This window comes from Gambusia affinis, linkage group LG06 (genome assembly GCF_019740435.1).
Source record: "Gambusia affinis linkage group LG06, SWU_Gaff_1.0, whole genome shotgun sequence".
Taxonomy (NCBI): domain Eukaryota; kingdom Metazoa; phylum Chordata; class Actinopteri; order Cyprinodontiformes; family Poeciliidae; genus Gambusia; species Gambusia affinis.
The window spans coordinates 16,462,712-16,490,598 of record NC_057873.1 but is presented as its reverse complement, the minus strand read 5'-3'; the positions used below and the strand labels follow the sequence as shown (position 1 = coordinate 16,490,598).

At 39.1% G+C, this 27,887-nt stretch overlaps 4 protein-coding genes across 7 annotated transcripts in view; 3 read left to right on the top strand and 1 right to left on the bottom strand.

Moving 5' to 3' along the window:
* The window catches only part of LOC122832985 (SPHK1 interactor, AKAP domain containing), a 36,444-nt gene extending 26,702 nt beyond the window's left edge, over positions 1-9,742 (top strand). The window contains exons 7-12 of one of the 2 annotated variants that reach the window (XM_044120265.1): positions 82-3,412; positions 5,496-5,657; positions 7,788-7,871; positions 8,221-8,270; positions 8,857-9,041; positions 9,184-9,742. In XM_044120265.1, the coding sequence (XP_043976200.1) occupies positions 82-3,412; positions 5,496-5,657; positions 7,788-7,871; positions 8,221-8,270; positions 8,857-9,041; positions 9,184-9,339 (3,968 nt within the window). In that variant the 3' untranslated portion in view covers positions 9,340-9,742. The remainder of the gene's footprint in view (positions 1-81; positions 3,413-5,495; positions 5,658-7,787; positions 7,872-8,220; positions 8,271-8,856; positions 9,042-9,183) is intronic. The other variant, XM_044120266.1, reaches the window with a different exon arrangement.
* A 2,248-nt stretch (positions 9,743-11,990) lies between these two features.
* On the bottom strand, positions 11,991-19,153 carry daw1 (dynein assembly factor with WDR repeat domains 1). The gene is made up of 13 exons (XM_044118729.1): positions 19,048-19,153; positions 18,746-18,818; positions 18,488-18,632; positions 17,772-17,830; positions 17,056-17,178; positions 16,856-16,955; positions 15,867-15,974; positions 15,334-15,440; positions 15,103-15,205; positions 14,522-14,636; positions 14,332-14,408; positions 12,504-12,666; positions 11,991-12,314 (listed from the first exon to the last, which is right to left on the bottom strand). Exons 1-13 carry the CDS (start codon positions 19,085-19,087, stop codon positions 12,280-12,282), a joined length of 1,248 nt encoding a protein of 415 aa, XP_043974664.1. The 5' UTR covers positions 19,088-19,153; the 3' UTR covers positions 11,991-12,279.
* Positions 19,154-19,722: 569 nt separating this feature from the next.
* Positions 19,723-24,243, top strand: slc19a3b (solute carrier family 19 member 3b). 3 transcript variants are annotated; one of them, XM_044119135.1, is made up of 8 exons: positions 19,723-20,012; positions 20,124-20,303; positions 20,734-20,899; positions 21,118-21,376; positions 22,091-22,242; positions 22,889-23,081; positions 23,699-23,840; positions 24,059-24,243. In XM_044119135.1, the coding sequence occupies exons 1-8, from the start codon at positions 19,863-19,865 to the stop codon at positions 24,209-24,211; spliced, it is 1,395 nt and encodes a 464-aa protein (XP_043975070.1). In that variant the 5' UTR covers positions 19,723-19,862; the 3' UTR covers positions 24,212-24,243. The 3 variants fall into 3 exon arrangements, with proteins under 3 accessions (XP_043975070.1, XP_043975069.1, XP_043975071.1); XM_044119134.1 differs by having other exon boundaries at positions 21,067-21,376; XM_044119136.1 differs by having other exon boundaries at positions 21,067-21,376; positions 22,889-22,981; positions 23,706-23,840; positions 24,059-24,148.
* A 250-nt stretch (positions 24,244-24,493) lies between these two features.
* slc19a3a (solute carrier family 19 member 3a) lies at positions 24,494-27,855 on the top strand. Its single transcript, XM_044119656.1, has 7 exons — positions 24,494-24,643; positions 24,926-25,161; positions 25,262-25,781; positions 26,567-26,645; positions 26,775-26,967; positions 27,050-27,191; positions 27,273-27,855. Exons 1-7 carry the CDS (start codon positions 24,497-24,499, stop codon positions 27,420-27,422), a joined length of 1,467 nt encoding a protein of 488 aa, XP_043975591.1. The 5' UTR covers positions 24,494-24,496; the 3' UTR covers positions 27,423-27,855.
* Positions 27,856-27,887: the final 32 nt, after the last annotated feature.

The following is a 27,887-nucleotide window of genomic DNA, read 5'->3' as shown; positions in this document are numbered from 1 at the left end:
CAGAAACTGTCAGAGTTGAATTCTGATCAGTGAGGACATTCTTCATGGGCTGTTTTTCTGTTTTCCCCTGTCTCCTCGCAGAACCAGTGAGTGGTGACGTGGGGAACAGCTCAGTTGAAGCTGCACAGAACCACTGTGTCAGACATTCGTGTCACAGGGGACAGCTTGCTCGTCATCACAGCCAAGATGATAGTGACGTGAAAAGGGAGGGACTTCCAAGTGCAAGTGTTCATACAAAAGAATCTGCTGGCCACTACGCAACCAATCTAGCTGAGTCGGTATTGCAAGATGCCTTCATACGACTCTCTCAAGATGAAACTTCCTTTGTCCCTGAGGCAGCAATCAGTGTGTCCCTCTCTAGTTGTTCTTCCAACAGATCTTCAAAGACCAAGCAGCCATCAAAACAACGGACCTGCTCTTTTGAACTACCCAAAATTGTAATAGTTCAGAGCCCAGACAATTCAGATGGAGCAGCAGAATGGTCAGAGACACAACCATCAGACAGGCATGATCACAATATTCCTGCCAAGGTAGAGGAAGTGCCTGAGACTGGGATGCAGGGTCCAACTTCTCAACACAGCAGTGGACACAAACATGTTGAAATGGCTTTGGCCTGTGCGGCGAGTGTTATTGGCACCATTTCTTCCCCACAACTGACTGAAAAGCTTACTCGTGAATCTGCTTCAGTAGAGGTAACAGAGGAGGAGCTGCAGCAAGTAAAGGAGAGAAGTGACTATTCTGTGTCCTCAGCTATGTGTGGCATGGCACAAGTAGTCGGAGCAGTAGCAGCTGTAGAGTTAGCTGAGGACTTAGTTGGAGATGGTGATTCTGATGTAGATTCCTCTGAGGTCTACACAGCCTCCCATGGTCTGATGTCTGCAGCCAAGGCTTCCATAGCCTTCCCTCTGCACTGCAGTGTGGCAGCAGGAACAAGTGTGGAAGCATTCAGAGCTAACATTGCTGAGGTTTTGCACAGGGAAGCAGCAGAGGTCCTGACTCAACCACAAGGCTACAAGAGTGTGGCACACTTGCTAGAGAGAACACATAACAAGATAGTGGATGGCATTACATGTCCCAAAAAGTGCTGTATGGATGAGAGTGGGGTGGACGACCTAATAAATGAGGTTGCTGACAGTCTATTCAAACATGCTTTAGAGAAGGCCAAAAAGAAAAAGGAACTGGAGGGTGCTGGAAAAGATGCCCCCAGCCTCCAGGTCTTTCTTCAGGACAGCGTAAACAACTTGCTATTTGATATTCTCTGCTTGACCCAAAAGAAGATCAGTCACATTTCTGAAGGTGACCAGAGGTCAGAGGAAGCACAGAAGATTGACATTTGTCCTCTAAAACCTGATGCTGCAAAGGAAAGCAAGGATCCATTAAGTCAGCTGAAGAGCTTGGTTGGCATGAGTCATTCCACTAACAGTGAGAACCTGTTCCACTGTACAGAGAGGTTTTCCGTGGTCACAGGAATGAAGCAGAAATATGTCCCTGAAGAAGGAGATGTAGTGGCTTCTTCCACTACACCACACTTTAAAGAACAACAGCTGCAATCTCAACGCAGACAAAGTCAGCCTAAACCTAGAGATTTGCCTGATCAGCAGCAGAACAATGTTGTCATCAGAGAAGCTTTAGGTGAAATACCATCTCACTGCACAGAAAGGAAGGATCGAATAATGATGGGCAGTGACAGCAAACAAACATCTCTAGTTTCACAGTCCTCCCTCAACTCCTGCAGCTCCCTTCTCTCATTGAGAATGGATTCTGACTCTAAGGCACCTATCACTTGTTATGCTGAGGATTTAGCTGCCACAGTGGTGTCAATGGCTACAGAACTGGCAGCCATTTGTCTTGAAAATTCCACAGGGAAACAGCCTTGGTTTTGTGCCCTTAATGGGACATCAACTGAAGTACCAGAGACTTACTTGATGCCAACTTGCCGTACAGTTTTAAGGAGGAAGGAGTCTCAAAGCAGCAATGTGGCCTCTAGAAAACACCGGGCACCCCGACTCAGCGAGATCAAAAGAAAAACAGAGGAACAGCCAGAACTAATGGAGAGACTAGTTAACCGGGTGGTGGATGAATCTGTCAACCTAGATGAACCACAAGACCCATTTGCCCTCTTTGCCTCAGAAGTCACAGCTAGAATCATGAATTGCCCTGAACTCAACGTGGTGGACACCTCCAAGTCAGGCCAGCAGCGCAGCAGATTACAGTGTGAAAAGTGGAGTCGTGGAAAGGCATCTAGTTATGAGAGCATTCCAGAAGAAGACACAGACCCCTCAGGTGCACCAAACACCCTGGGCCCTGGAAGTCGGTTAGGTCAGAACTTAAGCCGTGGCAGCTCCATTTCTAAGCAGTCCAGCTGTGAGAGCATCACAGATGAATTCTCACGGTTCATGGTAAACCAAATGGAAACTGAGGGCAGAGGTTTTGACCTTCTGCTGGATTACTATGCAGGGAAGAATGCCAGCACCATCCTAGCAGCAGCTGTGCAGCAGGCTGCAACAAAGAAAAATGGTCACCTTAATGTCAGAGCCTCCTCCTGTTTATCTAAGCAGTCTAGCACAGAAAGCATCACAGAGGAATTCTACCGCTTCATGCTCCGGGACATGGACAAGGAGAACAAAGAATGTGGCATTGCCAAAACTAAAGAATGGAGCAACAGTCTTTTCCCTCCTACTCCTAGAACACCTTTCTGTATACGGCAGTCTTCTGTCCCAGACCGGCGGTCCTCAGACTCGAGGTTGACAGTCAACTCTCCCATAAAAGCCAACTCTTTTGATGGATTTGCCCGCAATGTATATGGAGACACTCTAAATATCTATCCAACCAACTCAGTATCAGCAACAGGATTGTGTAAGTCAGACTCCTGCCTCTATCAAAGGGGCAAGACTGATCAGATTACTGATGTGCTTATCCATGAGACCTGGTCAAGCTCCATTGAGTCCTTAATGAGAAAGAACAAGATCATTGCTGATCCAGAGGACAGTATTGAGTTGGAGGCTGCAGGAGACTCCCAGCCTCATGTGCAGCAATTTGCCAATCGATTGGCAGCTGACATTGTGGATATTGGTAAGTCTGCACTTGGAGGACAGCAAGATGTAACTGGAATAATGGCTGGGTCACACACCCAGCCGCATACACCCGTTGTTGAGAGGAGAAGAGGCTTTAAACAGTCTCATCTGGCTTGCAGTCGAAGTCGAACCAGCCAGGAGCAATCTGGGTCTGGCATGGGGTCTGGAAGTTGTGATAGCAATACTTCTTGCACCAGGGGTCCAAGAGATGTGCCACTCATCCACATTGAGGGAGATCAAAGGGTTGAAGAGACTCTTTCAAAGCCTGAAAGGACAGGACCCCAGGAAACATCTGTTGAGGTCATGCGAATGGAGATGCCTATTGCCAGCAGCAGCAGGTATTATTACACAACTTATGATCCTGTAGGAGAGTCAAACCTATTGTCAAAAAAGGAGATATTGTTTATTGATCCAAAACAGAATTGTCTTTGTCAAGACATGAAAGGATGTAAAAGGTAAGTGAGGATCACCTGGACAATTTTAAAATAAACATTAAAGCTGGACAGACAATTTCCCTGAAGAAGTAATAGATGACATCAAAGCTATTCTTAGAGTTTAATCAAAGTCTGGCTGGCACAAAGGGGAACTATTGACATACGAAACAGATCAATTTTAAAAGAATGTGTGGTTTGACAAACCTTTGACTAGGCTGTGACTCATCGTGTCTGGGTGATGCACAGTGTGCAGAAGGCTTTTTGTGGTGTCTTCTCTTTTGTCCAGCTGAACTTCCTGTAATTAGGATCACTCTTGGATACCACATGAAAGTCAGAACACAGATGCACATAAGCATTGATAAATACACGAAAGGATCAAGGAAGTTTTATGCGTTAATTTTTCTGCACATCTAAAGTAAACTAGTCAAACATTCAGCAAGAATATGATAGTAACACTGGGAGAAATTGTCATTAGTGGCTGCTCTTAAATGCAAAATATTAATTAGAGAATATCTTAGTCAAGCAAAAATTGAAACATGGTTTAAAAATTATATTGAAATGTGCAGATATTACAAACTATGTGCACAGTTAAAAAGAAATATGTATGACCATAAATTCTTCTTAGGTGTGGTTGGGAATTATCTGAAATGTTGTATTACTTGTGAAATAGAATGTAGATAAAAATAGTTTCAAAACCTATTTCTAAAATAGCAATGATGTAAATTATATGCAATAGTGTATGTGTTTTCTAAATATATTTTTTGTGGTTTCTTTATAAAAATGCAAAACACACAGGAAAGAAATAGATTTAAGGTGGTGGCACTTAAATCTATGGCACTTAAATGACAGTGAAGTAGATTAAGTATGGTGCACAAAAAGTTAAAGCTGATGTTTTGTTTGAGGAAAAGGGTTTCTTTTGTTGAAAACATCCAATAAACAGTTATATTTTTGATATCAGAGGTGTTATAGAATTATTTCTTGCATCACATTTTGTCAGATGATTTTAAAGTATTTTTTGCATAGGGCCAATTACCATGGAGACTATCTGGATTTTTTTTGCATCTCTATGTTGAGAATTGTTCAGTTTCATGAGAACAGCCTTGGTGATGAGTCTTTATTTGGGGGTCTTTTGAAACAAGACAACACTGAAACTCTTGTAGCAAACATGATGTATTCCAGATAAAAACATGAGCCTTAAGCAGAATTTAAGATGATGATCCTAAATGCTGCCAGGAAATCATAAATGGAACATTTTAGGCATCCAGATTCTAGATCTTAATGATGAATATAACATTGAGATTTTAGGGGAAACATAACAGTATTTTGCCAATTGTCTACACACAAGAAAGTGTGATCTTGAGTGTTTCAATGGCGATTATATCCTCAACATGAGCAGTACTCAACAGTAAATAAAAAGCTGACAGTCTTCGGTCTCCAGAGAACCATAAGTCATGCTTCCGTTCACTTCACAATACATGTAATCCTGAAGCAAGTGGAGTGCAACTGTTATTTCCTTTTGTCAAAGGGGAACTCAATCACTCGCCTGTTCAATTAAATCTGATTTCCCTCAAGAATTGTTGAGGATGGCAGCTTTTGAGCATCTAATTATGACTTAATTTAATAAGTTTGCAAACAAATAAAGAAGGTAAAAAAAGAAAATAAACACCCAGAAGTGCCCACAAGAAATGATGTTTGGTGATGCATGGAATATATGGAAATAAATTAGCTATGTATTTATGTAGCACATTATAGATTTATTTTGTAAAGGCTTTCTATTTCTAATAAGTTTACAAAGGCTATGTAACATAGTCTAAATTAACCCATTGTGGCTTCTTAAAATGCTATGCAGTTTTGAGATTTTAGGTACACAAACTGTGAACACAGAGATTTGAGAACGTCATCCAGAGTTTCTGAAGACTTTGTAGCGGTCATTGTGCTCACTCAGTTGCTGGTCACTCCCACCATGTTGCGGTTTGCTCTCCCCCAGCAGTGAGAGGGACAGACCAGCTGTGGCGGTGGCTGCAGTAGTGAAGAGGGACAAGCGTTCAATGAGTGCTAGCAGTGAAGAGAGCATGGGGAGCTGGTCTCATATAACCCCTGAAGATGACCCCCACGAGGAGACCAGTAGTTTTATCCAGCTGAGTGAGGGGTCAGTAACCATTGCTCCTCGATACCGCTCCAAACGCTGCTACTGCTGTTCCCACCCTCACTCCACTCTCATTGGCCCATTGCTTCTGACACTGACTCTTGTGCCAACCCCAACTGACTTCCTGCTGCTGCTGTACCCACACCTGCTAAAGCCGAATTTAGCTAGGAGCTCATGAAGTCCATGTAGAGCTAGAACTTGTTGACTCTCCAAACTGCCTCCAGTAAGGTGATATCGCAACTCCCTGGAATACAATTAAAATTTCAGATGAGTTCAGAGTGGAATATAACCTGTTTTGCCTGAAACAAAAGATGTGCCACAATAATAGCCAAAATAAATAAAAAATTCATAAATAAAAAAATACAAAAAGGCGCTTTCTTGCATCTTTAAACAGGTCCATCCACATAAATTTGAAAGTCACAGAAAAAAATAATTTCTTGAAGCAATATAGTTTAAAAAATGAAATTAATTCTGTAGGTTCATTACACAGACATATTTTAGATGTTTTTTTATGTGCATTTATAGTTTCTAAAAATTCAGTTTCTCCAAAAATTACCTACAGAAATGTCAGGTAATGCTGTTGTTAGCACCTACACAATAGTGGGGAAGACTGTTAACTTGATTTTTTGTCCAGCAGACATTAATTGAAGGCTAAGCCTCAAAAGACCATTGTTAAAGAAGTTAGGTCTTCACATAGTTCTGTATCTGAGCACATTGATGGAATGTTAAGTGGCAGGAAAATGTGTAGAAAAAGTTGCACAAGGAACAGTGACAACCACAGAGTTGAATGGATTGCAAAGCAGAATGGAAGAGTTTGAGGGAGATTTACTGCCCTGCAGCTGGAGTCAGTGCATCAAGAGACATGACACATAGCTGGAAGCAGGAGTTGAACTACAACAGCCTCATTCCTTGTGCTAAGTCACTCCTTGAACCAGAGATGAAAGTAAACTTTGTATTTCTTTTGAAATGCAAGGTGTAGAGTGCTCAGAATAAAAGTTGCTTGAGCTCTTGTGTGAAGTTTCCAGTCAAGTGATCAGCTAGCGTTGGTCCACTGTATTTTCATTTTACTTGACTGTCATATGACGCAGTCTTCCAGAGAAAACTATGGTGTATTATCAAAAGGAAGGTAAAAGATCCCAGAACCAACAATACAAATGATCTTGACTGATCACCTCACTGCCACATCATAACAGCTGCGTTTGGTGTGGTCCATGTTAGCTTGCAACCTGTGTATCTTTTTAATTACAGCGATCCATAATGTCAACAACTGATGAAATTACACGTTTCCTAGCCTGATTCATTGCAAATGAGTAAAAGGAAACATGTCTAATTAATATTCCGAGTTTTTTCCCCTATTTTGGGGCCTTTTAAATCTTCACTCAAAATTCACGTGACAATTAGATTGAAACAGCTGATACACTAATTTATTTGTTATAGTTAAGGAAAATACTTTCCTCAACTATAAAGAGTAGTCCTACATTTCTGCGTTAGTAATCCTTTTTATTAGTATCATGCAATATTCTATATTCAGAGAAACAGAATTTGGGGCTTTCATTAGCTCCAAAAGTCATAATCATCAACAGGAATGTAAACAGTTGAAATATATAACTGTGTAATGTGTTGCTTTTTGAATTGAATCATTAAAATAACTTTTGGATGATATCGTAATCCCTTGAAATGCAGTTGTATGAGTAACTGCTTTTAAATGTGTTGACAAAGACAGAAAGATGAAAAAGACTGACCTCTTTTTATGCTCAGTGTAGCAGTGATACGAGGTTTTTAAATACACAACCACAACTGCTGCTCCCTGCTAGCTCTCCATTTACCTGCTTACTCTAACTTCACCTCATCCCTAATCCATGCTGTGACATATGGGCGTGGCTGCCAGCCTTGCCTGTCCACCCTACCCACCTGAACTATCTCCAGATCTCCTCATCCCCATAACCAGATGGACTCGCTGTTTAAACACAGTTCACCAGCTCTCCCAGCTTGAGCCTCCAGTTGTGCTACAGCTGTCACTAAAGTTGATCACCAGCTAACAGAAACATGATGCGCGTCACTGTGCTTCGTCTCGTACTTTCTGGCTTCGACTTGCAATGTGGCATCATCTGTCTTCTAATCTTCCGACTGCAGGAATGGGACAAGCAGTGCTTCTAGCCTTGGCTTGGCAGACCTGGATGCTTTTTCTGATGTTCCTTCTCAAAGCACAGTGATCAGGTATGTCATTGTCACCACCAGATGCCCATTATATTCCTCATTAATATGTCTCTCCCATATTCATGGTGACAATGTTTCATTAGAATAAAGTAATTGGTTTGTCCCTATTGCTTTGTGTTGACATCCTGAGACGTGCTGGCCAACCCTCCCTTTTGTATTTTCATCCTACTGCAGATACAGCATTGGTGAATAAAAAAGAAAATCATTAATTCACAATTTATTTCTCTACAGCAGATAGCAGAAATCTTCAAAACTGTTTGTCGTTATTGCTTTTTCTGATGTTGAATAATTTCTCAACAAGTGCTCGATTATTCCCACCGAACCTCTGTCTTAAAATATCTGTTCACAGTGAGGAGACAAAGAAAGGCCACGTGGAGGGAACTAAAGTCAGCGCTTTAGGTATGTGTCCTTGTTGATTCTTATGTTACCTAAATACTATCTGCCTGTAAAAGCCCTATAGAAATGCAGGCACTTGTGTATATGTTCGTATTCTACGAATAGACAGAAGATAGAAAATCCACCTCCTGAAAAGCCCAGTTTGCTCCAAATTCTGACTTTAAAATCAAAAAGTCAAAAAGTTTTTTTTTCAGTGGTGGTAATCCTCTTCCGTAGATTTAGTAAAGAGCACGAATAAAAAAAAATATTTGCCTTGAACTTTAATTTTACGTGAACTTCAATAATTTATTTCTCTCAGGTTGAGCACCTCACTATTATCATAGATCTCTTCATACACTAATGTTTCACTATTAAGGTCTTCCTTATTTAATGACTCAGGTTTTAAAAATAACCAAAAGGAAAACTGAGCCAGATAAATTTATTGTTTGAAACTGATCATGCTGTAACAATGGGAAAATGTTTATTTCTAAAGGAAAATCAAATGTGGCCTCATAGTTCAGTGATGAACTGCTTAATCAAGTGTTAGGTTAGGTTCTACCTAACACTTGATTAGGTAGAAGTCCAAATCAAGTTTTTTTTCATCCTTCAGAGAGCTCTTCCGGAAGTTCTGCAGGTGGCGGCAGTAACCTCAGGCAGCTTTTAGTAGTAAACTGTGACCTGGAGCAAGAATGTGAGGACTCTGAGCTCAGAGTGGCTCTGCAGTGGATTGCTGCCTCTGAATTGGGGCTTCCTGCTCTCTACTTCAGAAAGTCAAAGGAGAAAAGGTCAACAAAGGTAGGAAATGGTTTAAAAACAATAGCAAATGGTTTATATTGCTTTACATGACTGTAATTTAAAGCAGTTTCAGTAGAAGTGTATTTACGTACGCAAACAGATTCAGTGTTAATTTCTTTTTGAACAAATTCTGTTCCTTCAGTTTCAGAGGGTGGTCCACCTGATGGCCCAGAAGGCATGGCGGATTGCTGACTTGTTCAGCGCTGTGGTTCAGTTCTGTAAGCTACACAAGACCAAGGAAGAGCCAGACAGGTCTCTTCGTGCCAGCCTCTTTGACTGGCTTTTGGAAACCCTTTAGGACAAACTGACCTCATCTTACTGCAAACAGCAACACATCATCGCCTGTTATCGTTGGTCTGCAATGAGTTTGTTACTGTTTGCCCCATTCTGTCTCATCTCTGTGTCTGTTATTGTAATCAGGAAACACCTTTTTTCTCCTGGACTGAGAAAGTCTCCTGTGGTTCTCCAAATTGGTTTGCCAGTTTACAGGTGGAATTTGACCAGCTTCCCTTTAATTCCAACAAATTTTGTTTTACATTTTATCTCTCATGCGAGTTGCCTACACAGTTGAAGCCAACAATACCAGCTGAACATTTCTGGCGGAAGCCAACTTTCAAGATCTTTATTTATTTTTTTTAAAGTAAGCATGCTTTAACAGCACCAAAAAATATATAAAAATAAAGTATTGTAAAAAAAAAAAACATAAAAATCTGAAATCTATAGCACTAACATGTTAGATCAAAATGGCTCAAATGACATCTTTTTTTTTTTTCTTTCTCCACTCTTACAGGCATATTGTCACATCTTGGTTTTGTTCTTTGGCCAATCTCTGTAGTGACTATGAAATCCATTCCTGAGTCAATATGTTGTTTAACCTCTTGTTACCTGAGATCTGTTTATTTTGGATAGTCGTGCTGTAAATACTGTAGATTTTGGAACTGTTGCACCTTGGAGTAGTGGACTGCTCTCTATAGCTTTTAATATGTCCAAAAGACAAAGTGAGGTTTGTAATGTTATATTTGTATGTGGATTTGCTCGTCTATTTCTCTACTTAGTGGTAAAATAGTGTAACATCAGCATCAGGGGCTAAAAAGAAGCACACAATTCAGCTGTAAACTCTGTCTCAGTGGAACTGAATGTATTTATCTTTTGACATCAATAAATGTCTGTGATGTGAAGAAACAAGCATTTGGAAAATCATTTACACTTGATGAAGGGACTATGAGAGTACCTGCAGCCGATGCGACTTGACAGTTATCCAGCACACACTCACTGCCACCGCTAACAAGGAGAGTAAGCCATAAAAGGTCATTGCTAAACAAGCTGGCTGTTCAGAGTGCTGAATGCAATGATATTACTGGAAGGTTGAGTGGAGGGAAAAACTTATTTAAAAATGGTGCACAAGTAACAGGAATAAGCATAGAGGTGAAACAAAGCCCAGCAGGTTTTTCTATATTATATTATTCTACATTATGCCTTTACAAATTATCTTTCTGCTTTCCCTATCTTTCCCTGCTTATGTAATTCCAGTTGTAATTAAAAACATGCTGTTACCCAAAGATAAACTGCAGAAAATAGTCAGTTGTGTTGCACACTCTGCTAATGGTTTTGCTACTCCAGCCTCAATCTCAAGATCCCCACACTTTGGACATTCTCAAGAAATCAGGCCTGGCAGCTGGTATAAAGTTGTGTTTCTATAATATGCTGTGTTTGGTTTCTCTATATATGGAGCTGTGGATCAGAGCCAGATATCTACATTTTAGGATTGTTTGCTAAAAGAACATTGTTGCAGATACAACTTTGAAATCATAACCCATACTACCATATTCATTTAGAAAGGAGTTTTCACTTGCATGCAGTTATAATATAATATATATATGTATATATATATATATATATATATATATATATATATATATATATATATATATATATATATATATATATATATATATATATTTCGTTTTTTGTTTTTTTTACTGTAGAGCTGTGAAATTCACCGGACATGCTGACTGGAGGGTGTGGTGACTGGAGGGTGTGGTGTGTAAGATGCAGCTCCTGGGTTATTTGCAGTTTTTCTAAGAATCACACTGCCTGACCCAGGAAAGAATGATAGTTGTCTTAAGTGCTTTTCACTTATGACAGAAGTTCTCACTGCAGAGTGTTGAAATCATAGCTTCTAAAATAGGACCTCGCAACCCTTCCTCGATTGATAGACAAGAACTGCTTCTTCCAGAGTTATTAGCTTGACACTCAAATGCTCCAAACCAGCAAGCTGACAAAATTTCTGGAAGTTCTGGACAGTCGGTTAGTAAAGCAAAATCCCTCTGTAGTTTTGCTTAGTTTTAGTTCGACGAAGAATATATGATCTGTGTTGTTCATCTAAGTTTGATTTTCTAAATTTACCAAAGACAAATTAAGGATCAGCTGACATTTGCGTCTCCTGATAATCTTCACAACTCAGAATTCAGGTCCTGAAGGATCAAGAGCAACCAAAGTCAAGTTTCAAATATCTAATAACAATAAGTAACATTCTCATATCAAAAGTATGTGATCTTGTTTTCCTATAAGATCACATCATTGTATGATGTATTTAAATAATGATTTTTTAAATTTAACTTCTAACTATTTCATACTTTATCTCATTCAGAAGATTTAATTCAACATGTTAAAGAACAGCTTTTTCCATATTTCTAATTCTTGTCATTAGAGCTGCACAATATATCGCAAATTCAGCATTACGGCAGAGTTTCTGTGGGCGACATGCAGAGCGCAAAGATCTGTGTGGACTACAATAAATGTTTGTTAATTATTAAAATACCATGCAGTAAAAGGTTTTGAAGACACAGTAAGGAAATGAGATTGTTAAAAAGTATTTTTTCTTTTAATGCCAGCAGATGTTGTCCACAAGCAACCTATTTAATAAAACATTTATCAAATAAGTTACTATTTTCCGGTAGCTTGGTTAACCACTAATTATCTGGGGTCTATGCTTGTTATGAACTTGAAGTGGTAAGACATTGACATCTTTTAAATGCTTAATTATCACAAACGTTACTGATGTCACAGAAATCACTAATATGATTGCATAGCACCTTTTGTGATGCTGTTACCGTTTTTGAAAATTAGTTTAGGTATCGTTAGAAGTTTAAGTTCTAGTACATGTAAACATGCATTCATGTTCTTGGAAAAGTACTAGGAACAATTTGACAGTTTTATGTCCATTTTGTGGGAAGGGTCAGTACCAGATCCGACATGTGTTATCCTTGCTGCCTGCAGGGAAGCACAAACATAAACAGGTGGTCACACAGAAGGACACAGCTGGATGCTTTTCATCTAACATTTGCAATTAAGCAAATGTGACAGCTAGCATGGAGGATTTCATTCACCCCTCAAGAATTTTTAATGTGCATGTCTGTCACACTAACATGTGACAGTGAGATGTTGCGTCTCTTCAGATACCTGTAATGATGGTGTCCCCCTCATAGTTGAAGGCACAGGAGAAGATCTCGTCTGTGTGGCCCTCCAGGATTTGAAGGCAGGCTCCGGACTGAACATCCCACAGACGGGCTGTCTTGTCTGAGCTGGCTGTCAGGACCCTGCTGCCCTGGGGGCTGAAACAAATCTGCAAGGAGAGGCTGGCATCACTCGGAAGTTTGTTTTTTCAATGTGAGCATTGATGAAGTCATCTATGGTAATACTTAGCAAAAGAAATTCTCATAAAAATGAAGTGTGAAATAGCCCACGGTTTATCATTCCCTAAATTGTTTTATTTTCTAACAGAGGTAGAGGAATAGAGAATTAAATTAATTGGGCGCTAGTGGGCAATTACCATAAAGTAAGCCTTTATTAAAAACCCCAAACTGATCCCAAAGGACAGAGAGAGACTGAAGACTGAACAATGAGAGGCTGGATGATCTGCTGATGTTCAGATCTCTGTGGCTTAAACTAAGCTTCATCATTTATGTTTGACAAGGTTGCTGCATGCCTTTTGCTCTATGTATCAGAAAAACAAAACATATGAAGGGATGAATCTTAAAAGAAAGGTTACAATTTACAAAGGATTTTTTTTTTGCTATTTGTTTTGCTCTATGTAGCTTTCAGATTCTCTTCTTTATACAAGTGTTGCAGTCATGAACACTTGCAGATCTAAAACTCTTTCCATGAGGTATTTCTGGATGCTCCCATTAAAGGCAGACTAAAGTTAAATTTCCTTCCCTTTAGCTTTGGAGCAAGCTACGGAGACTGTGAAAACCGAAATTCATAAAAGAGGACATTTTCCCATTAGGGGGTAATTTAGACTTTACTGAAAAGCAGGAATGAAGCTTAATGGGGTGTCCAAGAGAGGAAGGATTCCCCTGATAAGCAGCTTCATAATAAACACAGAAGATGTCACATTCACTGCAATTCAAACAGAAGCTCGCATTTCAGTTCCATTTCATTACAAGGCTATCATTTCCTTTTTAAATAAAATATAGTGAAGGTTAGCAAGGTGAAACGGCACATTGAGACTAGAATATGTTGAAATGAGAAGAAAAAGCATGAAGGGTGAGATGCTGACACAGAGTGAAACATGGTTAACATGCATGTAGGGGAGGGGGAGAAGCCTCCTGTTAGAAACAGATTAGTGTCATAATCCTCTGGAATCATCCTCCGTGCTGCCTATTTTTTACTGCCTGTCTGTGTTGCAGTAAACACATCCAGAGGACTCCTCTGAGTAAGATCCAGAGGAAAATAAGCTCATGAATAACAAATGTCGAAAATCACTTGCCTTTAAGTACAGGGTAAATGAAGGCCAGACAAATCACAAATTATGCAAAAGCATGCATCAGCTCGACTTCCTAAATCCGTGTAACACCAGGTTAACAGTCTCTTTTTTTATGCCAGGATTTATGTGTCAAGGCACGCTGTAATGATTTTGCTTTAAGTGGAACGACTGACGGCACAAGGTCAGACTGACAATCAGACCTCCTGAAGCCTGTGCTACTGTCTCTCCATTTCAGCATCACAATTTATCTTATTTTAGCAAGGTTACCAGAGTTCCTTCTACTTCCAAATTACGCAACGCAGTGAGGAGGTTTGCTTAACTTTTGCTGGCTGACATATTTGTCATCTGATTGCTTGACCTGAATTCTAAAATCAGTACCTTACCCACATATTACCCACTAACATACATTTATCCTAATTTTTTAATATTTTGAAAATTACCTGCAGAACAAAATCAAGAAACCCAAAACCCGATATTGGTACAGACTGAAAACAGAAATTGGTCAACCAACTCCCAAAGTACCTTGGAGATTTCCTTGTCGTGGCCCTTCAGTGTCACCAGACACTGATGTGTAGCTGCATTGAATATTTTTGCTGTACCTGACAAACACAGAAACAGCTTATGTTTGTTTTATGTAAGACCTCAAATAGTTTGTTTGCGAGGCATGAAAGAAACTTATAAGATAGCTTTTAATGCAACAGTATGGCCTTACCATCAGCAGAAGCTGTAGCAATAAGCTGACCGCTTAAATCAAAACACACATCCAACACCTCCTCTCTATGTCCGACTAGGGTGGCCACACATTTCCCACTGACCGCATCCCACAGCTACAAAAAAAAAAATACACATCACTTTGATTCACATCAAGATAACATTTCTCTTAAAAATAACAAAAATAAAAGAGGCTAATTCAAAACATAGAGAAAGCCTAGACATACAAACAACAAAGAAAAATAGTTATTGCAGGCCGCCGTTAGCCGTTTTCTCCAGCTTTTGTTTAGCTGTCAAGTTAAATAACGAGAGGATTGGATGATTTGTAGGAGGGATTCAGTCGGGCATTAATAATAGGTTGGATTTGAATGATTTCTCCATGAAATGGTTCAGAACTTAAAGACAGAAATGACATTTGACCGGCGTTATCTGTACAAGTAGGGACATTCCTCACTTAAATATCAACAGTCTCTAAAAACAGCTAAACAAGATTTCCAGTAAATGTCAACATGTACAGTTTTTTATTCCAGATTTAAAAAGTGCTAAAACAGTCAAAGAATCAAATGTCACACCAATTCCTACCTTACAGGTTTTGTCAGTGGAACCAGAGGCTATGAGAGAACAATCCCAGTTAAACTGAACATTACTTATTTCTCCCAAGTGACCTATCAAAGTGTGAACCCGTCTAAAACAAAAACAAGAAAGAAAGAAAAGAAAAGAAATGTAATTTATAAATGCAGAATGTGTATGTACAAACTAAGTGATGACTCATTACAACTGGACACATTCACAGCAACAATAATAACATCTGACCTTTTGGAAGCAACATCCCATATAGCAACTGTGTAATCAAAGGAGCCAGTAACAAGATGATTGCCAACGGTGTTAAAGCACAAAGAGAGGACCTCTACGGTGTGGCCCTGGAAGTAAGAAGAGAAAGAACATCACTCCCCGCTGACTCATATCTGCTCTCTGTTATATTCTCACTCTTTCTCTGCATCTCACAGAAAGAGTTTGGCTCAGGAATTGATTTTCCTCATCATTAAAGATTTAGTTCACGTCATTTAACTCTACATGATGTGAGGAATTATAAAATCTGAAAGAGTTCCTCCTGACTTCGAGCCTGCAAGTCTCTGAATCGACACCATAAATTGCCCAAAAGAATTGCTTTGGTGATGGATTTTTTGTTCAATTCACAGCTTTAGATAAGTACATGTGCTGCCACCAAAGACAAAAGAACAAGGCTTTTTAGGAAGTTTCAGTAACGATTATTTTTACAATATGTGCATCACTCAAAATACAGGAGAAATGGAAGATAAGCAAGCGGTACAGAACATATAACTCACTGTCAGTGTGGCCACCTCCTTCCCACTTTCCACATCCCACAGCTTCGCGGTGGCATCCATGCTGCCTGTGGCCACCAGTGTACTCTGAGGGTTGAACGCCAGACACACCTACACAACAGATTCTTCCTTTTACACTTTGATATTTCACTTTCTGCAACAAAACTAGAGACATGACCTGGATGTATTTAATATATTAAAATCAGATGTGAAGCTATGATAAATACAGATTTATTTAACTAAGCCCTACTCAAATGGCAGTCAATAAAGTGCTTGAATTCTTAACATACAAAACTGTTTTATTATGTGATGCAACAACTACGTATGAATGGTTGTATTTTGTCTTTCATTCCATATTCATTCTCCATTAGTGTTGCCCAAATGGTGATAAATACACGGCGCTCACACCACACCACATATAGTACAAAGCACATTTTCACTCTTGATCATGTGTGTGACCATACATTATGTGCATTTTCCTGGGATTTTATGTGAAAACATTTCTTTTTAAAACCATCCATCCATTTTCCTCCCCTTTACAGATATGCACTATGTTGTGTCATTACATTACATAAAAACCCAACAAAATATGTTGAAGGTTATGGTTGAAACCTAACAAAATCTGAGAATAAAGTGTATAAATACTTTAAGACATTTATAAGGCACTTCTTAAATTAGTACTTCAAGATTTTGGGGGTTATCATGAGAGTTGAATTACAGTGAGTTGGAAGAAAAAAAAACATATTTTAACAGAAATTTGAGGTAAAACTGTATTTTATTTGATGAGCTTGGATGACCTTCTTCCTGGCCAATGTTATGGACATAACCACAAATGGGTAATTGTCTTTGCTCTTTTTTGGGGCCAAATTTGATTTTCTCTCCATGTTTTCTGCCAGAAATCAGCATTGCTTAGGCAAATAATATTATTGATCCTTAGCACAAACTGTTTAAAAACATACAGCAACGGACAAATTCAAGTTTAAAATACCTACTATTTCAGCCCTGTGTCCACAAAATGTATGAAAACATTTGCCTGTCTCCGCACACCACAGTTTGCAGGTCTTATCGAAAGAGCCTGTGGCAATCTTGTCTCTAGGTTTAATGAGGAGGAAAGACAGCGGGAAATGTAAGTTTTGTTTTGAACGTTCAACGGAGCAGCAAAATTCTCATATGTGATAAAACAGCTCATTACCCGTAGGGATTGTTGAATGCGATTGCATATACAACGTTTCTGTGACCCTCAAGTGTGTGCAGCTCTGTGCCAGAGGCGGTGTCCCAAACTCTACATGTTCTGTCATAACTTCCAGTTATGAACCTACAGAATTTGAGAGAAAAGAGTAAGAACAACACAGTAAGTAACAGCATAAGGCTATAATAGAGGGCAGAGGTTAGCGTTATTGGGACCACTGAATTATGAGATCATACTGCTGGCATAGCTAAAGCAAAGTCTGTTTTATTATAACAATAAAAACATTTAAAACTGACAGTTTTAGTGAAACTAAAATTTATAGAAAAAAAATACGAGAAAATAAAATCTGAAACTAGTTTTTTGGAACAATGTGCCTTGTTCTGAAATATGCCAGCCAGATATTTTTCAATAATTCCAGTTTATTTATTTATTTTTTTGAAAAGTAGCTACAGCCATTGCATCTGCCATGTGCTTTTTTCTTCTTTTCATTCTTAGCCTGACAGTTCAGCTCTTTCAAAAGATTTCCACAGAGATTTAGTTCTCATATTGCTGATGGCCAATTATCAGCCTAGCTTTTCCCCTTCAAACGTTTCTTTTGCTCTTTTTGAAGTAATTGAGAATCAAATGAGGAATACTATTTTCTTAATATTTGTATGTTTGTCATCATTATTTATTTGCTAAATGTGGCAATGATAGCTAACTGCATTAAGACTTCTCACCTTGATCCAGACTTATTAAAGGCAATATTGGTCAGAGGCAGTATGTGTGCCTTCAGCTCCTGCAAAATGAATTCAAATGATAGATAAAATATTAAAAGAAAAATTTCCAAGGCAATATTGACTTGATTCATAATAAAAGTTACCAATTCAACTCCATGTGTAAAATTATTCCATCTATGAAATGAGCAAGCATCTCTCTCCTGGCCTATGAGTGATGGATTAATATGTTCTTTTCTCGTTAAAAAGTTGGGAAACTCACTCAAGCAGCTGATAAAAAACGCTAATTAGCAATCTTATTGAACTTACACATCAAGCTTTACTCACCACGGCTTAAGAACCGAAACCACTAGTGCTCTCTAGTGACAATTTGGAGGTATGGCTACTACTATAACAGCTGAAGCCCATGCATTTCCCACAAATTCAGGATTGCGTCACCATAGTAAAAAAATATATATATATTTAGAGAATAGAAGGGCACCAAAGTAAGCAAATTATCTAATTTGTAGTCAAATAAAATAACACTTAGAATGACTCTGTGAAGTCAATAGATCACATTCAGCGCTTGTACCCCATTTAAAAATAAAAATATAGATTCAAACACTTCCTTGAAAGAAAACCTGGGTAATGATGCTTTTGGAAAATGAAAAATGTCATTGTAATTTATTTCATTTAAGTTGCACGTCAAATAAATAAATAAATAAATATCATAAACTTACCTTGCAGAAACAGAACCTGTGGTGATCCTGCTGACCCTGTTTTTGTTGGAGTCGGAGAACCAACTCTTTGACCTGTTCGGCCCGGGACTCTGTAATCAGAGGCTCTGATTGTCTGATTTCTGACACTAGCTCATCTGTATTTGTCCTGTGAAGAGCGAATGCCAAGCATGGAAAATCAGTAAATTACTAAAAAAAAAAAAAAAAAAAAAAAAAAAAAAAGTCCATCCATCCTAGTGTTGAAGGACCAAACTCACGCACTCAGGTGTCAAATCCAGAAGATCGATGGATTTGGTCCTCAAATAGCCTCCTCGCTCATATTCCAGGATTATACCTGTCGAAAGAAGCAAATAAACTGCTGGTATTGTCACATTAAAGAAACTGCGAGTTTTTAATTTTGAGTTTATCGAACACAACTAATTTTGTCAGCTCCATTTAACGGGGCAAATCCTAGTTTAAAGCAATTACCGTGGAAGTTGGAAACAATTCTACACAGTACCGCCATGTTCTTTATAAGAATGTTTAAACCCACATTAAATAAAAAATAATAATAATTAAGTTACCGGGTGGATAATATCTGAGAAGAAACCGCTTGAGTCTCATCTTCTGCTGTAGACCACAACAAACAGTCGCTATGGCGACGAAAGCGCGTGCTCCGCTTCACACATGCGCAAAACGGGTTTAATGGGTGGATTAAGATAGGAGTAGATTAAAAACATAGAAAAGAAACACATTCAGAGAAAATAGTTCTTATTGTTGTTGATGCATGTAAAAGCATAGAACTTTTCATCTTTTTGTAGTTGCCTCTCCAAAATTATTTTCTACTTTCTTAATTAATGATTATTAAACTGTATTACACTATTTTAGAACTATACAAATATTTCTGGTGTTATGGGTGAGCCTCATGTGTTTCATGCATCTGCCTTAGAAAAGGATCTGCACTAATTGTAACCACAGACAGCTTTACGTCAGTGCTTGAAAGTATTGATGCAAGGTGAAAAATAAACATTTTATATTATGACCATCTAAAATATTTTGCCATTCATCTGGTGATTTGCAACACACTTTAGATGTATTTAATGAGCATGAATACATTTAGAAGGCAGTTTACCCTTCAGTAAAGTTTTCTATTTATTACTTTCGACTTGTCAAGTCTTCTAATCCACAAACAGGTCAAAGTCTGCATACAAACCAGTACTGATTAGAGTGTGTGTTGCTCATAAAGATTGCGTGTTTGTATTCCAGCTTCTTGTGACTACTGATAGCTTTAACAGAAATCCACCTAAGAAATACTGAGAAGCCAATCTGAACTGATACCTCATCTTGGAAACATATTATTTCAAAGTCAAGCAGCACGAAATTCTGTTGAGGCCATACTATGGGATATTGGGCAAAATTGAAGTCTTCTGGATGGGCTTACCCCACCATAGTGCTGTCAGTCTATGGCTTTCTTGCTAATTGCCGAGTAGCAGAGCCCTTTCTTACGCCTTACCTAATTGGACCAAACAAGAACATTTCTGAAGAGGTGGTACGTATTTCACACACGTCTTATTAGAGACATTTTTTTTTTTTTTTTTTTAATTTACTCAGCAATTTTGTTTGACTCAGCATTTCTGATCTTGCCTCTTTTTACTCGCAGGTGACCAACTATCTGTTTCCTGTTTGGACATACTCATACCTGGCCTTTCTTTTTCCAGTTTTCCTCCTGACTGACTTTCTGAAGTACAAACCTGTCATTATGGTACAGGGACTCTTTCTTGTCAGCAACTATCTCTTGCTATCCTTTGCCCCTGGCCTGCCTGCAATGACCTTCCTTCAGGTCAGTAAGATACCAGTTCTGTAACAGCTGTAATGGAAAGTTAGAACACAAACGTTTCTTCACTGCCTCCTTGTCTTTGTCAAAGAAAAGCATTTCTACAGTACAAAGTTGTCACTACCATGTTTCATGGTGGGTAAATAGAAATGCATGGCCAAAACAAATATAGATGTCCTACTCATTTCATAAATTAAAACTCTCTACAGTCATATATCATTATCTTTCCACCAGTCTATCAAATGAAGGTTTGCTGTTGTAATGTGAAAGTGATAAAAAGTTCAAGGGATGTAAATATTTTTGCAATGCTGTGTTTTGTCCTCTAACTACAGTAAACATTAACAGGAACACCATCTACAAGTTTAACACCTTTGCTAGTGAACAATGCCTCATAATGAGAAACAGCTTCTGGAAGACTGCTTTGTCTCATTTACAGGTCAACTTTGGAATAGTGACTTCCACAGAGGTCGCCTACTTCTCTTATATTTACAGCGTGATTCCGCTAAAAAGCTATCAAAAAGCTACAAGTTACCTGCGTAGCGCCATGCTGACGGGTTATACATTTGGTGCCAGCCTTGGCCAAATGCTTGTCTCCATTGGAGGTAATAATTTTAAAAGATGCTGATGTTGATTTTTCATTAATACTCTAAAGGACAAGCAATATAAAATATATTTTTTTCTACATGCACAACAAAAACAAATAAAGAGTTGGAGTAAACTGTGACCCCAACATTGTACAAACTCTGATTATTATCTATTTCATTCACAGGAGTGGATTACTTCTACTTAAATGCTATAACTCTGGGGATTGTTTGCGCAGCTTTTCTAGTCTCTTTCTGGTTGCCCATGCCCAAAAGGACCATGTTCTTCAAAGGGGAAGAGGCTGTGGGCTCCCTGTCGCAGAAGAAAGGGTCACTCAAAAACTATGGGCAGAGAGATTCAGGGGAGGACAAGGATGGAGAATCCTTGGAGGACAAAAAGATGGAGCATGCTGGCGGTGCTGGCTGGTGCAGCAGGGAAAGTGTGATCACTGCAGGTCCCTTACTTTGGAAAAGCTTTAAGGAATCATACTCTTCTAGGTGTGTTTCTCATACAGTGCCTTGCAAAAGTGTATGTACCCCTTGGAAGTTTTGATATTGTCACAAACCTCAATGTATTTCGTTTGGATTTATGTAATAGACCAACATGAAGTAGGAGTATATGGAAAATTATAAATTGTTTCAATTATTTTTTATAATGGAGTTCATATGCCTCTATCAATTCTTTGTAGAACCATCTTTTGCTTCAATAACAGATTCACGTCTTTTTGTGCAACATTTCTACCAGCTTTGAAAACCAGAAACAGACATTTCTGAGTCTTTGTAGCTCAAGTCACACAGATTGGATGAAAAGTGTCTGTGAAAATAAGTTCTCAAGTTTTGCCACAAATTCTCAACTGAATTTGTGTTCAGATTTTCACTAAGGAGGGATATGCTTTGATTCAAACCCCTTCCAATGTAACTATATCTGTAGGTTTATGCTCAATATTCAGTTGAACAGCAAACTTCTTCCCCAGTTAATTCTTTTTCTGGGAAAGTGTTAAAAATCAGGTGTTAGTTTCCATTCCTTCCAGTTCACAGTTATATGCACATTTGTGTTGGTCTGTCACATGAAATTTTAAATAAATTATGTTGACATTAGAGGTAATTTTACTCAACATTAAAAGTTAAAGAAACATGAATGCTTTTGCAAAGCACTGTGTAATTTATTGATTCCCCTGATCATAATATATTGTCTCATTTTTCACCATGCAGGCATTTAGTCTACTGGTCCTTGTGGTGGGCATTGGCCACAGCCGGCTACATGCAGATCTTTAACTACATCCAGCTTAAATGGGACCATATAAAACCATCTGCCACGTCATCTGTCTATAATGGAGCTGTGGAAGCTGTATCTTCTGTTTTTGGTGAGTCTGAAGTTATTATTTGTCCCTCAACATTTTGAAAATGGTTTAAATATCACTGTAACAAATCATAAGGTAAATCAGAGAAATACCTTCTAGACTTTAGATTTCTTGAAAAAAAAAATCCTTATACAGCACAAGTTTTTCTACTTTGCGAATTTATGGATGGAAGGAGAGAACAAAGAATCACATCCAGAAAGTAACATTTAACAACTTCGCTTAGAGCTGCCACAACTGATAACACCGAGACATGTGAAAATTGCAATCAACAAAAAAGACAAGCGCACTGGGGCTGGTTATATGTGGTGACTGATTAAATGGAAAATGTGTATTGATTTTGAAAGAAAACAGCAGCACCGGGTTCCTTTTGGCTCACGCTCAGCCTGGCTCAGCGTGAGGGGAAGTAGAGTAATTGCTTCAATTAAAGAGTGGGACAAAAGTTAATGGATTCTCTGATTATTGCTGGTGGTAGATTCTAAGTGCATCCTGCAAGAGCTTTATCAAACCGGGCTAAGGAGACCAGCTTAAGGATGCACACGATTTGTTACTGCCAGCGCTTGAGGAAAGAGATGATGGCCTCGGGGTAAATTAATGAATCTAAATGGGCAGGGTGTACACGGAACAACCAGCTATCTGCTTCATATTTCAGGTGCTGCTGCAGCGTTCTCTGTGAGCTTCATCAGAGTGACCTGGGCCAGGTGGGGAGAGCTGACCCTGGGGTTCTTCTCGGCTGTATGCTCAGGTGCCGTGTATCTGATGGCATTTACCAGCAGTATCTGGGCGTGCTATGCTGCATATGTCTTATTCAAATCCTGCTACATGTTTCTCATTACCATCACAATGTAAGCTCAACATATTGTTCCTCTTTTTTTCACTCAACGTTCACTTATGGCGATTTTTCATCTGTTTGATATAGTTGACCCAAATTTAAAAAATCAAAAGGGAACCAAATGTGAAAGCTTGGATTCTTATATGGGAGATAAATTCTCTACAAATATGAGTCAGCTAAAAACCCTTAAAGTTTAAACAGAAAACTTTGGCTTGATACATAAATCTTACTTCTGTAGTGTTGTTTGATATTTTCTTCAGATATTTACGGTTTTCATAAAATTTGAAATAAAATACAGTGACGATACAGAAAATCCTATGGATAAATACCACAAGCTAGTAAAAAGTGACAACAGGTCCTCAAAGGGAACAAGTGTTTATCAGTTTATGTAGACTGATTATCTAGAGTTGTTTGTGCACCGTTTTTAAAGTTCACCATATTGACACGTAATAACCTTGGCTAGTACTGATATGGGAGTCGCTGAACTCAAGTCTACAAGCAGTGCACTGATTCTCTTTTTCATGAAGATGGAATCTAATTTATTCAAGGAATTTCAAGTAGCTCTGATCATGAAAATCTCCAATAGTTTAATATTAAAGAAGGGTTCATCTCCTGATTGTGTTTCTGTAGATTTCAGATAGCATCCAACCTCTCCATGGAGTGTTATGCTTTGACGTTTGGGATCAACACATTCATAGCCCTCTTACTGCAGACTATTGTCACAGTCATTGTTGTGGATGAAACCGCACTGGGACTGGACATTGTCACCCAGGTATACTGTTTTCACTCAATGTTTTATTGATTTCTTTTTTAAATGGCAGCAGGTTGGGACTTAACTCTAACAGAAACACAAGGGTAAGTTTGTGACTAAGGAGGGACACCTTGTGGTAATGACTGGCCATTACAAGAGGATTTGTTTAATACTGTTGAGTTAATGATTAATTTGAAACGTTTAGTGTTTCTGCCACTGACAAATGTTTCTTTCTGCAGTTTATCATATATGGCAGCTACTATGCTGCCATATCAGTTCTCTTTCTGATCCGAGGGACTTACACCGCCAGCGTACGTCAGCGATCTGTGGATCAGACAGAGACTAGAGGAAAAGAATCAGGTGGAGAGGTGATCTCTACTGAACGTTTCTGATCATAAACAATAAAATTATTGTACCTGAAAAGAAATGCTGACTGGCATGGTGTGGTTATTTTTTCCAACATTTTTGTTGTTAATGCCACTATCTTAAGCTATAAAACAAATATTTTCTGATAAGAATTAAGCGTAGAAAGCGTGATTTACAATCTCCGGCACCTTGCTGCTCTTTGACCTGGCTGTTGATTGGCAAAACCATCACTAACTTCAGATGACTAAACCTGACAGGCACGCAAGACCAAAGTAGCTGCACATACACATACCAAAGCCAAGCAGGCAAACATGGAGAGTGTGAAAAGACTGACCTCAGACTGGAGATATCCCACCACTTTGCTGTGTGTCTATGGATTCTTTAGCACAGTGAAGCCACTGGAACCTTTCCTCATACCGTTCCTGACAGGACCAGACAAGAATCTGACCACTGAACAGGTACAAAACGGTTTTTCAGCTGATGCATTAAGTAGCTTCCAATTTCTTAAATAAGCATATGAAAAGATACATCCTGTGGTCGTGGAAAAAATATGAATCTGTTAAATAAGAGCCAAATCATTGGGATCAAACAAACAAAACACCTAAGGAAATTACAGGAATTAATAAAAATGGGTTGGGAACTGTCTAACGCATTATTAAAAACTCTGAGGATAGTAGGAAACCAAGAAGTGTGGTCGTAAAATAGAACTTAGAACTGTTTTTGTATGTTTTCCATGTCAGGTCAACAATCAGATTTTTCCTGTGTGGACTTACTCCTACCTGTCCGTGCTGGTGCCGGTCTTCCTGCTCACGGATTGGCTGCGTTACAAACCTGTGGTGGTCTTCCAGTGTGTGATGCTCTTTACCACCACTGCTCTGCTTAGGTGGACAGAAAGCGTGCCGGCCATGCAGGCCATGCAGTTCTGCTACGGGGTGGTCACAGCCAGCGAGGTGGCCTATTTCTCCTATATCTACAGGTCATGTCATGCAACTAAAAGTACAATCAGAGTCAAATGTTTGGACTGTGTGTAGTGAGAGTGGATCTGACATTTATCACAAATTTTTGGTTTATTACAGTGTTGTAGATCTAAAAAGATACCGTAAGGCCACGTCTTACAGCCGCAGCATCCAGCTCCTCGGATACACCGTGGGCTCGGTGGTGGGTCAGCTGCTCGTCAGCTTCAACCTCATATCCTACAACAACATCCTCGTGTTCACTTTGGTACTCACAGCCATCGCGCTCGTTGCCTCCTGCTTGCTGCCCATGCCACAGAGAAGCATGTTCTTCCACAGAAAACACGCTGGACAGAGAGCATCAGAGGAAGACGCAAAGAGGCACAGAGGTGGATCTGAGGATGAAGAACACGACTCAGAAATATCAAATACATCCCTGGGAGACAAAGGAGATAAGAAGGAGCAGGGGGTTAAGGAGAATGAGGATTCGGAGGCGATAAAAGGGCCAGCGTCCTGCAGCCAGGTTGTTCTGGAGCTATGGAGAGATTTCCGCCAGTGTTATTCCTCCAGACAGCTGTTGTACTGGTCAGTGTGGTGGGCGATGGCCACATGTGGCTATAACCAGACTGTCAACTATGTACAGGTCAGTGTCAACGTCAACAAAAATGTCAATAGTCAATCAAAATGAGAGATCCTGTTTAATACTTTAATAATACAAAAAAAAACTTTAATGTAGAAAGTATGAAAAGCGACTGACATGTTGCACAAAGGTTCAGTGTCCCAGTAATAAAGATATTATGGTGAAAAATGTGCATATGGCCAGCACATTAAAAGGAAACACCTTATAAAGATGTTGATGAAGGCTGGTAAGAGAATGCAGTTAACCACATGGAAACCAGACTTGTAAAAGGCCACTAGATGAGAAGGAAGCAATTACTCCAAAAGCTACTTAAAAAAAGATTAGATTTTGCAAACACAGAGACAAATACTTTAAATTTTGTAGACACATCCTAAGGATGATGAAACTTAAGTTGAAGTATTTAGCTAAAAGGGGGGAAGCCTGCAAGCCTCAGAACACCATCAAAACTTTGAAGGAGATGGTGGCAGTATGGGGGTGTTTTGACCCAGGAGGGATTGGTGCACTTAAAAAATAGATTGAATCATGGAGAAAGAGGATGATGTGAAAATACTGAAGCAGCATTTCAAGATATTTGCCAGGAAGTTAAAGTGTGGTAACAAATGGATCTCCCAAATGGACAAAGATGAATATTCCTGAAAATTATTGCAAGAAACATGCAGGATACCAAAAACATTTGACTTAAATACTGCAGTTAAAAAGGCAATTCTGCTCAGGAGTGCACTGCTGTAGCAGTAAAAGTGACAATTACTTCAGGATTTTCTTATAATCTGTGTGTGTATGTGATCCAGGTGCTGTGGGAGCATGTGCAGCCCTCTCAGAACTTCAGCATTTACAATGGGGGTGTGGAGGCAGCGTCAAACTTGTTAGGTAAGCAGAAAAACAGTAAGAAGTGAAACTGCTGGGGGAAAAAAAGGAGGTTGGGAGATAAAGAGATACCATCTTATTATCAAATGACCATATTTGTAGTCAGGTAAATGCTGACCTGGTCTTTTGCAGGTGCAGCAACTGCCTATGGCATAGGCTTCACAGAGGTGAGGTGGGAGCAGTGGGGGGAGCTGGCTTTGGGTGGCTTCTCAGGACTGGGAGCTGCTGCATTATTTCTCATGACTTTCACTGGAAACATCTGGGTCTGCTACACTACCTACACCATCTTCAAGTGCCTGTACATGCTGCTGATAACAATAGCCATGTAAGACTTATCATTTTGTTCAAGGCTATTTTTGTGCTCTATAAATCTTGCATTAGTAAACAGAAAAATGTATTCCTGCAAGGTATCAAATTGCAGCCGACCTGTCGATGGAAAGGTACGCTCTGGTGTTTGGGGCCAACAACTTCGGAGCTCTGCTTCTGCAGACAATCATCACTTCTGTTGTGGTTGACAGTGGAGCATTAGGCCTTCCTATCATTCCTCAGGTAAGCAATCTGATCATGAGATACAAACAGTAAGATTTTGGTTTTACTGATGCGCTCTGGTGGTCGTGTTTTCTTTTGCAGTTCATCATTTATGCCAGCTACTTCTCAGCCATCTCTGTGGTGTTTTTGCTTCGGGGAATATTTAGCGTCTGTAAAGCACAGAGAATAAAAAAGGAACAATCATCTTTAAATGGAAAGCAATCTGAAATCTGCGAGGAACATAAATTCTGATATTGTAAATTGAGACTTGATTTTTTTTTTTTTTTTAACCCTGTGGCCCCAAATTATGGAATAAAACACCCTTTTTCTTTTTACTAAAAAAAATCATACAATTTTACGTGCAATCTTGGAGCAACTTACATTCCATAAACACATTAACACAAAGTACATTTCAGTAACTCAATTTAAAAAGGGACATTTAGGCTTACAGACCATGAAAATGCTAAATTTCAGAGACAGAACCAAAGAGCACTGAACTGTTGCTCATTGACCCAAAGTTTAAGTTTTAGAGAAAAGCAAAAAATTTCAATTTGTCTAAAAGTCAAGGTCTTAGGATCTGGATGAAGAATGAAGTTGCAAACAATCCAGGTGGGCAGAGGTCCAGTGTGAAGTCTCCACGGTAATTAAATGTGGAGACATTTTCAGCAGAACTTAGCACCTGCCCACACTCCCAAGAGCAAGAGTTTCCCTTTTTGA